The 13,620-nt window shown below is 35.4% G+C and overlaps 1 protein-coding gene across 1 annotated transcript in view; it reads left to right on the forward strand.

The window, feature by feature from the left end:
* The window catches only part of LOC113226275 (anoctamin-4-like), an 87,955-nt gene that overhangs the window by 35,150 nt on the left and 39,185 nt on the right, over positions 1-13,620 (forward strand). Inside the window, exon 7 of the mRNA XM_026458843.1 lies at positions 6,811-6,894. Within this exon, the coding sequence (XP_026314628.1) occupies positions 6,811-6,894 (84 nt within the window). The remainder of the gene's footprint in view (positions 1-6,810; positions 6,895-13,620) is intronic.

Here is a 13,620-nt window from a genome sequence, read left to right on the forward strand (position 1 = left end):
ACTTTGTAAGAATCTGGCGAGGGGCCTTTCTATTTTCCACACAAATTTCCCTAATTTTTCTCATGTCACGTGGTGTAGTAATTTTTTTTCGGCCGCATTTGCTCACACGTTTTGGTGTCAACGCAATATTTTCAACGAGTTTTTTTTTTATTCGGTCGACTGATGCTCTCGATACCTTGCTAATTATTGCAACTTGTCTTTGTGAATGTTTGGTATGCTGCAATAAAGTTTTTATTTCGGAAATTTTCCTTGGAGAGAGGTCCTTAGCTTTTCCCATTTTAATAAATTTACACTGCAAAAAAATTACATAATAATAAAAAAAAACATTATTATTTCGGAGCAAAACCATTTAAAATATACTTGTTGAATACATTACCTTATTATAAACATAAAAAGAAACACAATTTTAACCTTAAACAACAAATTAACCTCAAAAACACTCACCCAAACAACGTGGCTAGCAAAGTCAACTGACACACAGACTGACTGTCTATGATAAAATGGTGTCTATGCAACAGATGGCGCACTCACAGTGTTGCCAGGTATAATTTTTTAACTAACGGATACACCTATTTCATACTATTAAAAAATAAACTTGCTAAAAATTATTTTTGGAATAAAATAAAGCATATTAATTTCGAAATTTAATAATTTTGCAAGTGGCTCTAATAATATGAGCCACCACTGTAAAATAAGGCCAGTTTTTGATGCTTCAGCTGTTGGTTAGAAGGTCCAGTGCGTCAACTAAAATAAGGCCAGTTTTTGATGCTTCAGCTGTTGGTAAGAATACATGATCACTAAATGACTTAGAGAAAGAAAGCAACTTAATGGAACAGATACCAAGGCTTTTGATAAATTTTAGGAAGGTTGCGATTGGTATCATCACCGATATTAAGAAAGCGTTCCTACAAATATCAGTCTATCAGGATGACAGTGAGTTTCTGAAGTTTCTTTGGTAGAATGACATACAAGATTTAGACAAAGGTTTTAAAACATATATAGGCATCGACGCGTTGTGTTTAAAGTGACAACCAGCCCGTTTCTGTTGTCAGCAACAATATTACACCATTTGAAAAAGTATGAATGTGAAGTAGCATTGATGATGAAAAATTCATTCTATGTAGATAATTTGGTTGTAAGTGTAAATGGTGTAGAGGAAATGAATCAGTTTATAAAAGGTGCAAAAGATTTGATGAATGAAGGAAAATTTGAGCTTAGGTCTCTTATATCTTAGGTCCTGTTATAACTGAAGAAGAAGATAAAACTATAGCAGTGTGGATATACTACTATAGTTGATATTGTACTAGGTGTTGCTATAGTATTATGGGATCCTAAAAATGATGAGTTGTGTTGTAAGGTGCCAGAAATACCGCAAAATCTGATTTATTGTCATTAGTATAGAGCTTTTTCGACCCATTAGGTATACAACATATACCCAGTATCGTTGATTCCAAACCTAATAACTCAAAAATGTCAATCCAAAAAATTGATTGGTATATAATATTGCCTGCAGATTTAGATCGAGTGAGTAAGTGGCTTAAATATATTGAATACCTAAAAGACTCTAAATTACCGCGACGGCTTAGTCTCGATGATATTGCAAAGAGTGACAATTCTTACACGTTTTTAACGACGCAAGTCAAGTTGCGCTTGCGTATTCCTACGTTCTGAGTTAAGCTCTGTCGTTTCAGTACAGTTGATTATTGCTAAGTCGCCTGTGATACCAACTAAGCTTATATCAAAGACAAGATTAAAGTTGATCGCGGCTCTTTTGGGTTCGAGATTAGTTACAGAAGCTAGAAAGACACTGAATTTAAAATACTGTAAGGAATATTTTTGGACTGACTCTGGTATAGTTTTAGCATGAAATAAGAGTGTGCTTACCGCACAAGATAATGTGAGGTAGTTTTATTTTAGTAAGTACCTACTGAAAATTGGTACGAATGATGGCTTGGTGTTTAAGTTTCGCTCAGAATTGTAAGGCAGGTATTAGAAAGAAAACGGATCATGTGATGATAAATATGAATCTGCTTAAAAAAGGTTTGATACAAAGAGAGAATCAACAAGCGTTGAATAACTTAAATTTAGAAAAGGTTTTAAATGATGACAATTAATTGTGTGTGAAAACCCGCTTGACTCTTGTTGATGACTCCAATAATTTTAAATGTCCGATTTTATTGCCGAGTAAAAATGTTATTATAGAGATTAGTTTCGTAGTGACATCTAGCGCTACTCCATACAGGTTTGGAAACACTCATTAGTAGTTTGAGAAAGGATTATTGGATTGTTGGAATGAGGAGGCTTGCAAAAAAGACTGTGAGAAAATATTTGCTGACGACATGTTCTAAAGCAGGTAATGCACCGCCCCCTCCGCTGCCATTAGACTGAGTAAATTGTAGCAGAGCGTTTGAGGTAGTGAGGTTTGACTGGTCCCCTGTACCTTCGTACAGGGGAGAAGTGCTGGGTGGTTTTGTTCATGTGCGCGACTTATAGGGTTTTTCATTTACACTGGCATTAAAGAGGTTTGTGGCTAGGAGAGGGAACGTAAGAATAATTATCAGTGATAACGGCATAAACTTTCGAGAGGCCAATAATATTTTAAACGATGTAAATTGGATTGAATGGCGCTTTATACCTCCTCAAGCGCCATGGTGAGGAGTATTTTGGGACCGCATGATGCTTGTAAAAAATATTTGCATCGTACGTTGGGTATGGAAATTTAGAGTCGTATTTCAGAACTCTACTCAATGCTCTAGTCAGAACTTGAGTATGATTTCAAGCACTGGAAATTCGACCCTAATGGGAAGGATTTGAGTATGATTCCTAGTGCTTTAAGTCATACTCAAATCCTGACTTGAGCATTGAGTAGAGTTCTGGAATACGACCCGTAGACTGTTTTATGCGAATCAGAGGTGGTTGTTAATTCACGTTCAATAGCTTACGCATCTGGTAATACTGAAATTTTGAAACTGCTTACACCAGGGATGTTTATACAATTAGGAACAATTTTGCTGATTGAAATTCTGAAAAACTGTTAGATGGCGGTATATTCAAAAACTCGTTAATGATTTGAAAACTCTTTTGAGAAATGAATATGTTTCGGCTATAGTTGGAAAACGTAATATTAAAAAGGGTGCAAAAATCAATAAGGGAGACGTTGTATTAATTGGGTCTGATAATAAAAAAAGGATCAATTGGCGTTTGGGGTCAATCTTAGAGACCTACAAGGGGGTTGATGGAATCGTACGCGTTGTCCATGTAAAAACGGCAAACGGCCAGTTTGTTAGACCAATTCAGAGACTGTTTCCACTAGAGATCTCCTCAGCATCAGGTGGGCAAGCGGTGGTTACCCCTGCAGTCACGGGTCCTGGACAGTCTTCACAGGAATCTTTCAAATCTGAAAGAGTCTCACGTGCTGGGCGACCCATCAGGATCTCGCACAGATTAAATTTGTAACTGTAAATTTAGTTCAGTTTTTGTGTTATTAAGTGGCAACTACCACTTAATAACACAAAAATTGAACTAAACTTACATGATGTATAATTGTATAATTAACCCTTCACCTGCAACGGCGGGAGAATGTCGCGAAATCTTCTTGGTTAAACATTTTTTTGGTTTTATTTAATGATGTATGTCACCATTTTCTGCGTCAGATATGTTTGTTTTGTTTTATTAGAAGAAAATGTTTCTATTTTAAATAACTTTGAAATATAGGTAGAGGAGGTGTTTTAATAAGGGAGCAAATGCTGCGGCCTGCCGTATCGTCTATCCTTATTAGAACCTGAAATTAACCCGAACAACCCTGAAGGAAATACAAAAAACAAATCAAATATCGAAAATTCAATAGTTCTTGTCTGCACAAAATAAGGAATTTCAATAGAATGATCGTATTAGGAAGATGCCTGAGGGCCAAGTGCCTATTGAGATAGGGAATGAAGGGGAGATAAGAAGTTGAAGTAGCGTCTTGTTAATGACATATACAGGTTCTCGATTCGTTAGGCCAGAGACTGTGCAAGATTATCGTTGCCGTAGCCTAGTAGAAGTCGGTGTCTGCGCATTGAGTAGTCCGTGAGTGCGCGGTGGACGGAAGATCTGGGTGATACAGTCTATCTCGCCTGGTAACTAAGATCATAGAGTCGAGGATTGACTCACCGGTTAGATTGGCACTAATAAGCTATGGCTGCTATTCGATTTAAGTGAATGAGTTAAGATCATCGGTGTTAATGAAATAGGCGTGTTGAATCTATTTCAACATTCTTATTTTGTTTCCGAATGCAATACAAAGTTGTTGGAAATGGGATTCGCTGTGCGGGTTCTGTGCTGTTCTTCTATATTTCAGATTAACACACGAGGACGTGAGTCGCGCAGAATGGCCGTGTCGGATACAGTAATGAGTATGGACAATAAACGGAACGCAAGTGCACCTCCTAGCGGTATAGTCCGCCCAACTACGTTTCCTGCGCTACGACAGAGTCGTGAGATTGTTAGCAGGCATGATCGGACACACGTTTCGATCGACTCGCCATGCAGTGTAGTCGTCTTCAAGGAACTATCCTCCGTTTCGCTTATGTGCCCATTTTGATCGTTAAAATTAATAGAAAGTACAAATAGTTCTTCGATTTGAAAGTGAATAAAATACATATATGTATTTTTTTTATGGTTATGTGTTTTAAATATTTTTTTTTTAATTTATTATTTTTCTTTTTTCATTTGTGTAGGAATGTGCAATGTGTATTTAATATGTATTCTGTTGCGCCCTCAATTACCGCTATCTATCTCAAAGTTTTCCCGGTAACCCGAAGGGTGCCTGAAAGAGATTGCTATGTAGCAATAAGGCCGCCTGTTGTACCTGTCTTTATATTTTTTGTATTATTTTGTATTTGTCCCAGTGTGCAATAAATAATATTTGTATATACAGTGTTATTATTAAACGCATTGCACGATCCCTAAATCTGCCCAAACGATGCCTGAAGATTCAGTTCTAAACCATGACGGTTCCGACATTGAAGATTCAGTTCTAAACCATGACGGTTCCGACATATAGAAAAAGTCGTTATTACAGTTCTATGATTGTATCACGGTGTCGTCTGATATTTTCTGACATTGGTGTATCTAATGTCAGTGGAATCTATTTTCGGTGGCTTAAATATGTTAACTAATCTATGTAGTTGCCAGTAAATGTAATACCTTTATCATAACACTTGGTTGTACGTAGTAGTATAATGTGCTAGTAGTTTATATGAGAGAGTTTATGAAACGAGCGGACAGGCGAGTTTTATGTAGTAAGATGTACACTGTTTAGAATTTTACTCATTTTTAAATATGGAGTGGACGCTTAAAGAAGACCGTGTTGCAGTTATTGCGTTATATCGTTGCGGTTACGCGCCAATTCAAATTTTTGACATACTGAAAAATTTGAATATAACCAAAAGATTCGTTTATCGTACCATCAAACGATACAATGAAGACTCTAGTGTAGATGACAGGTCAAGAAGTGGTCGCCCTCGGTCTGTTAGGACTCCAGCAGTGATAAAAGCTGTGAAGGCGCCAATTCAAAGAAATCCCAAACGTAAGCAGAAACTGTTGGCCCTTCAGATGGGGTTAAGCAGAACCACGGTGAAAAGGGTGTTAAATGAAGACTTAGGGCTTCGGGCATATCGAAGAAAAACAGGACATCGTTTGAATGCTCGTCTAATGGACCTGAGACTGAAGAGATGCCGCGCTTTGTTGAAGCCAATGGTTGAAGCTGAAAAATATCGGGAAATTCTTTTTTCAGATGAAAAAATTTTTACCGTAGAAGAGAGCTACAACAAACAAAATGATAAGGTGTACGCACACAGTAGTGAAGAAGCGAGCAACCGTATTCCGCGTGTCCAACGAGGTCATTTTCCATCCTCGCTCATGGTATGGTTGGGAGTTTCTTATTGGGGCTTAACAGAGGTACATTTTTGTGAGAAAGGTGTAAAAACGAATGCAGTTGTGTATCAAAATACAGTCCTGACGAACCTTGTGGAACCTGTTTCTCATACCATGTTCAATAACAGGCACTGGGTATTCCAACAAGATTCGGCGCCAGCTCATAGAGCGAAGAGCACACAAGACTGGCTGGCGGCGCGTGAAATCGACTTCATCTGGCACGAAGACTGGCCCTCCTCCAGTCCAGATTTGAATCCGTTAGATTACAAGATATGGCAACACTTGGAGGAAAAGGCGTGCTCAAAGCCTCATCTCAATTTGGAGTCACTCAAGACATCCTTGATTAAGGCAGCCGCTGATATTGACATGGACCTCGTTCGTGCTGCGATAGACAACTGGCCGCGCAGATTGAAAGCCTGTATTCAAAATCACGGAGGTCATTTTGAATAAACTTTAGTGTCATAGGAATCTATGTTTTGTTAAGTTCATTTTGGTATATAAATGGATACATAATGAACAAACTTGTTTCAATTATTTTATATTAAACATGTGACAGAATTTATGACCTGACTAGGTATTTATTTGCATAATTTCTTTGTGTTCCTATAAAAATACTTAATAAAAAATCCCCATAGAAAATAAGCAGCCATTTTGTGTTCCTTTGTTTAAGCTCCCATTACGTCATGTCGAGAGTAGATCCCGCGTAATTTTTTTAGATATCATAATAAAATTACATCATAGTATTGCAATGTTCAATACTATGGTGTAATTGTAAAAAGCGAATCAGCTCTGATGTTGCAGATAAATACCATGGGTGACATTGACCACCCTCCATCAAGTGGTTCGTTTGCTCGTTTACCTCCTAGCTTTTATTTAAAAAACTTCACATTGCAGGCCCTGTTCGAGACTTGGGTTGGCAGCGAGAACGTTCTGAAGCCTCAACCACTCAATCTCATCCGAGAGTACCTTGGCGAAAGAGTGAGTCAGTTTATTACTAACTAACTCTGTGGCCGAACGGTTACCGAGCTGGACTGCCACGCAGAGGTCCCGGGTTGGATTCTCGGGCCGGGAGAAATTTTTGTATGGTTTAAAATTTATTTCTATCATGGGTTGTACATTTCCCTTACTTTTAGTATGAGCGTTATTATTCATATTCATATTCATATCTTTATTGCTTGCCACATGGTTTCACATAAGATGTTATAAAATATAAATCAGTAATCACAACAAAACACATGTGACGCTGACAGGGCGCCGCAATTCAGGAGAGCACTACAAGTTATTAATTACAAATATAAATGTACAAACAAACCTACAAACTACAAATTATTAATAATAACTATTTTGTAATGACATGAAATTAAATAACATTTAAGTATTTATTATTTATGACCTAATCTATTTAATGACTAGGAACTTTTATTAAATATTTCATCTAATTTATAAAATGCGTATGTTGTTGAACAGGTACTTTTTCAGATGGGCAATAAATGTCGATAATTTTTCTTGGTTTTTTTATTTCATTTGGTATGCTATTATAAATTTGAATTGCCATTGAATGTGGGCCAGATCTGTACAGGCTGAGTGTAGTTGCGGGAAGTTCTAATTTATGTAAGTTTGTATTATTTCTTTTTATTGTTAAATTTGGACATTATAAGTGCATATGCTTTTTGACGAATTCACAGCATTCAAGAATGTATATCGAGGTCAATGTTAATATTTTATGTTTAATGAAATATGGTTTACATTACACGAATCGGTCTGTTTGATATTAGCTAATATTCTTTCCTGTACTATGGTGCAATTTCCCCACTTTACTATTTCGTAAGTGAGTTATGAATGAACGAACGCGTAATAAGCTGCAAAGACGGTTTTAAAGTCAGTAGTTTTTTTTAGAAGTGTTAAAGCGAAAATTAGATAAGAAAGTTGCTTCGTTTATTTATAGATGTGGGATTTCCAGTTAATGTTGGTGTCGATGTCTATTCCTAATAGGGTTGCTACATTTTCTGTAACTATTTGACTATTGTTGTAGGTGTACTGTAAATTTAGATGTCTTTTTGTGATGGTCGGAATTCTGTTATTTTGGTTTTACTAATGTTTAATTGGAAATTGTGTTCATCAAGCCAGTTTACTATTGTGTGTAATGTCGGGTCTAGTTTGTTTTTAATTTCCTGAGTATTAGTACATGAAAATATGATACTTATGTCATCTGCAAAGAGAGTGCAGTGTTCGTTTATAGTTTTAGGGAGATCATTTATGTAAGCAAGAAATAGAGTACGGCCGAGGACAGTACCCTGTGGGATAGAGTTATGAATGTCAGTTTTATTTGATAATACATAATTAATTTTACCTGTTTTATAATCTACATATTCCATTTCTACGTACTGTTCGCGTTTTGAAAGATAAGAGGACATCCATTTATGAGGGATGCCTCTTATGCCTGTGTCGTAGAGTTTGTTTAGCAATTATGTTGTATTTCACACGCTCTTAAGCTTTGCTCATATCAAGCAAGAGACCTACGGCATATTTTCTTTTGTTGAGTGTATTTAGTATTTGTTGGGTGTATTTGTATACAGCAAGGATAGTAGAATGGTGTTTTCGAAACCCGTGTTGATTTTCGTTAAATATTTTATAATTTTCATAGAATGAGTACAATTTTTTACACATTGCAGATTGGAAAATTTTTTATGATGTCGGTAATAACGAGGTGGGTCGATAATTGTTCTATTTTACATCCTTCTATCTATTTTACATCTAATATATATATATATATATATATATATATATATATAATCTATTTTACAACCTTTTTTAAATATTGGTCTGACAATTGATGTTTTTAAGGCATCTGAATAGCAGTCCTCTAGGAAAGATTGGTTTATTAGTAGTGTATAAGGTATAGTTAGGTTTTCAGCGCATTTTTAATCAAGATTGGGGGGGTTTCGACAATGCCATAACTATTTTTGTATTTTAGGTTCTTTATTATATACTTCACTTCGCAAGGTTCTATGGATTGCAGATGGAGTGAGTTTTCGACATGGTGGACAGTATTTGCTGGTCTAGATTTCTTAACATTTTTTATAGATTTGGCTTCGTTTCCTACCTGAGCAAAGTGTTTGTTAAAGGTGTTAGAGATAATTGTTTGCTTTTTTGAAACGCATGAATTGTTATTTATTTCATTATTTATTATGTGCCACATTGTTTTCATTTTATTATTAGATTGGTTGAACTTTGTTATATTTTTTGTTTTTTTTTTTTTGTTTTATGAACTGTCTTTTTTAATATTTTTTCATATATTTTACTATTAGAATTCAAAATTTTTCAAAGTTATTACTTTTAGATATAAATATTTTTTGTAGTTTCTTGTTTCTACACGATGGTTTAATTCCTTTTGTTAACCAAGAAAGCTTTCGTTTTTGATGTATATTTATAGGTTTTCTTAGTATGTACTTGTCTAGGATTAATTTTAAAGTTTCTTGAAAAGCATTATAATTTTCGTTTATATTTTTATCGGGCTTTATAATGTCATACCAGTTAATTAATTGCAATACATTTTTGAAGCTTTCCTTGTTTTTTTCGCTAAATAGTTTTTTTTCTATAATAAGATATTTTAAGTCCGGTGAAGTTACCTGCAATGATAAGAAAATGCCTTCTTCTTCTTCTTCTTCTTCTTCTTCTTCTTATTGGACGGATGTTTCTAAGGACTGGTTTTTTAAGTTTGAAAATATTAAGTCTATACAGGTGATGTAGTGTCTGTAACTCGAGTTGGATCTTCTACGATTTGTTTAAAGTTTGATGATAGCATTAGGTTTGAAAGTTGTCTTTTTCCTTTCCTTTTCATATTGGTTTTTGGTAAAAACAAATCTCCGCCTAAAATTATAGATTTAGTTTTATCTTTTGTATCTAATATTTGCAATAACGTACTAAGTTTTATGAAGTGTTTCTATCACTATTACTGTTCGGCCAATACAATACTATCAGTAATACATTAATGTTGGGTATCTCTATTCCGCAAATTTCAAAAACCGATTCTAAGGATAAATTTTAATGTATTCATGTTCTTTACTTTCAATAAAATTTTTCAAAAGAATGCACACCCCTCCTCCTTCCCGTATTTCTGTGCAGTATGACGTCGTAATTTATAAGTACTTAACTTTTTGTTTATTAAGCCACGTTTCAGTGATGCATATGGCGCTCGTCTCTGATTTCTCATCTAAAAGATCTTCCAGTGGTGTGTTTTCAGAAGTAAGCTGCGGATATTCTGGTAAATAAAGTTAAAAGTCTCGAAAGTTGTGTTAGGATGGATCGTGTTCTGGCAAATGTTGTTTATTATTATTATTCTGAATTTTTCGGTTTTCTCTCTTGGCGGCGATGTTGTGGTCTGACATCTGGTTGGGAAGGTTGGCTAGGTGGGGTTGGTCTATTAGTTTGTTCGGTGAATGCTTCTGAACGTGGAATTTTATGTTTTGTGGTTTGTAATTGTTGTATATCCATTTCCCTTCCGTTTATTTCAAGTTTATTGTTATGGATCACTGCACGTTTACCATTTCTGCGGGCAGATAATAGAGCGGCGCGAAGTAGATGTCGCTCACGTAGAGATTGTTCATCTAGAAATTCAGGACCGCAAGACCCGTATTTTTAAAATAACTTGCGTTTGTCAATATGTATTTGCCTATTCTTTTTGAAATGAGTTCTATGCGGACTGGTCTTTTATGGCCTTTCATTCATATGCGTGAGATGTTTTCAATATAGCCTGTGAGATCAACGTTCAGAATATCTTGTATGGCATAAATTACACGATCATGAGTTTCTTCTTCAGTTTCCCATTGGTTCTCTATGAGTCCATATAAGTTGTATCTAAGTTGCTTGTCGCAGTAATTTGGTTTCGTTTCGTTCGGCCAAAACTTTCATCTATATCATTTTGTATTATATTTTTTAATTCTGAAATTACGGATTTGTTGTTCGCCTGTAGTAATTTTTGGATGTTGGATAGTGTTAGTGTCTCTTCCTTTTCTATTGCGGGGGTGACAGGAGAATTTTGTAAAGTATCCCCAAATATGCTTGAATTAATTGAAGGAGATGATTCGTTCAGTGGTTCAGTTTTTTGTTCTTGTTTGTTCTTATTGTAATGTTAGCTATTTCAGGAAGTTGCCGTCACTCATTCTCAGTTATAAGGGTTTTATTATGGCAAAAAGGGCACTTCCACTGCTTTTTCTTTCTGGTGTTAATATATTGTAGAATCTCTGCACTGAAACTTGAGCGCAGTTCAAATCATTTAATTTTACGGCATGTACAGATTAGACGTTCTCGTCCTATAACTGTCTTGAGGCATTTTGCACATTTCAACGCCATTTCGGTCGATATAGTTCAATATTTTTTTTGTATTTCAGTATAATGACACCTGTCGGTCAGTAGTAGAACCTTAAACACAATAGAATTTAGTATGTGGCTTTATATATTCAACGCTAGATGGCGCTAGTTTCTTCGTATTTATAGGAGGTAAAACATTGACTTACAAATAAATAGACGACGGTAGAATACAAAAACCACGAAAAATATGTCCCAAGTCAACGTATTTACACGTAGTGACATGTAAAGGAATATAAAAAGCTAAAACGTTGAATTTAAATTGTAATGTCATTGCAGTACTGCCTAATTTTGTTTGCAATAATTGAAAGGCGCAAGAAACACCATATACAGCTTCTGCTGGAAACTTACCAAAATGCACCATATGTAGCTTCTAGTGAAAACTACTTGAACACAGGTATAATGGAGTAGTAGCCTTTATTATTTATAAATAAATTTTATACGTAAATGTTGAATTTTATACAATGCCATTTATTACGAGGTAGGGTGTCTGACTTTTTTTCTTGAGTTTCGAGAATTCTCGTACCCGATTTCTCGAGTTATTCGAGATTTTTTTTAAAAACCGTAAAAAATCAGCTCAATCAACTATAAAACTAAATGTGAACTTTTCGAAAGTTGGTTTGGTCTGAGTGTTCTGAGTTATGCCCCGGAATAAACTCCATCGTTCTTGGTCCCAGGTTCGATTCCCAGTAGAACCAATTTGGGAAATGAACTTTTGTAAATTGGTTCTGCTCTGGGATTCTGTTGCTCTGATACTCATAGGGAGTATGTGCAGAGAGTGCCCTAGTTTCAAACCAGGTGATTGTCTTACAATAGAATACTAAGACCAGAACCGTTTAGAAAAGTTAATTTGTTAAATTGATCCTACCGGTATCGAACCCGGGAACTTCTCATCCAGTGCCCACAGTGCAAACCGTTAGGCTATCAAGGTTATTACTATTTGTATTATTATGCAGTGTTTTTGTTCACTCATTGATGTAATCACATACCAAAGCTTTAATATTATGGTCTTTTATCAAGCTTGCATCAGCTCTGGTTTCCTTTCTTTTCTTACCATTTTCTTAACCCGTTCGTGCATAGTACTGAAATTATACTGCGCTCAAAAACGTCACCACTTTTCTATATGCCGTAGTGCTTACATTCATTGAATATAATTATTACGGTTTATCACTGACGACAGTAGATTCCGTCAACAGGCATAATCGTACTGCTCATAGTTCTTGCAAATGTTTCTTGTGCATGAAAAAGTACGTCTATGACGGTAGTAGGGTATTTGACGTTGTGAGATAATTACAAAATTAAAATACGCGATATTGATTGCGCAAGAGAAACGCTTTCCAAAATAAACACTTAATAAACGCAAACTAATTAATAATAATAATTATAATAACGCACACACTCAACATTGCCCCGAATTAGGGAAACCCTGTGTCGCGGGTGCCATGGATACACATATAGACAACCACAAATTACACCCAAACTCACGAGAGAAATAAATGTAGGCCATACACACATTTCTCTCGAAAAACCGAAAAAAATATTTTCGGGATTATGGAAATTCATGCAAACGTTATTTCGGGCAAATGTATTTTCGGTCTTCTGATTCGTAACCCCGAGCCGTAGAAAGAGTACAACAATATTTGAAAGTATTAGTAACATGTATTAAAAAATATTTTAATAATAACATTAGCATCAAAGCGACTCTATGAAATTTTTGTTCTAAATATTTCAAACGCTTGTGTTTAAAATATGATATACTACCCTGTTTTTTCACTTAAGTTGAGTAATTTGTACAAGGTTTTACTACACAATACGGTTTCGTTGACAAGCGCGCTGTCAGTCGAACAAACGAAGACTAAAGCGTGATTGACGCTCTGTGTACGATTTTAACGCCCTGTAAGTTTGAACACTTTTTAGCGCGGACCCGACGTCCATTTATTTGTAAGTCAATGAGGTAAAATTAGAAATTAAACTGTTGAAAAATCTAATATCAATTATCAGTATTTATAATATCTTCTTAGGTACTCACAGTGTTCAATGAACATTAAGTATAGTAGACAAAATATGCAATCCAGTATTGGTATCACTGCTTTTTCAAGGAATGTGCTTATTTTTAAAAGCGTTTGTTCAGAGAACCGTCAAATCACTTTTTTCGAGTTTATTTCTAGAACTTCGCGTTAATGTCGGAGATAAAGATAAACCCGGTTATTTGTGAGTAACTCTACTTGGTTTTAGCTTGTATGTGCAATATCACTTTGAACTCTTTTTAAAAATATTTTTTAATTACGGAGCTGATGTTAACACCCGCACAGTAGCGCCCTCTCGTCCATATTATTA

The sequence above is a fragment of the Hyposmocoma kahamanoa genome, unplaced genomic scaffold (assembly GCF_003589595.1).
Source record: "Hyposmocoma kahamanoa isolate Upper Pololo Valley unplaced genomic scaffold, ASM358959v1 100021, whole genome shotgun sequence".
Classification (NCBI taxonomy): Eukaryota; Metazoa; Arthropoda; class Insecta; order Lepidoptera; family Cosmopterigidae; genus Hyposmocoma; species Hyposmocoma kahamanoa.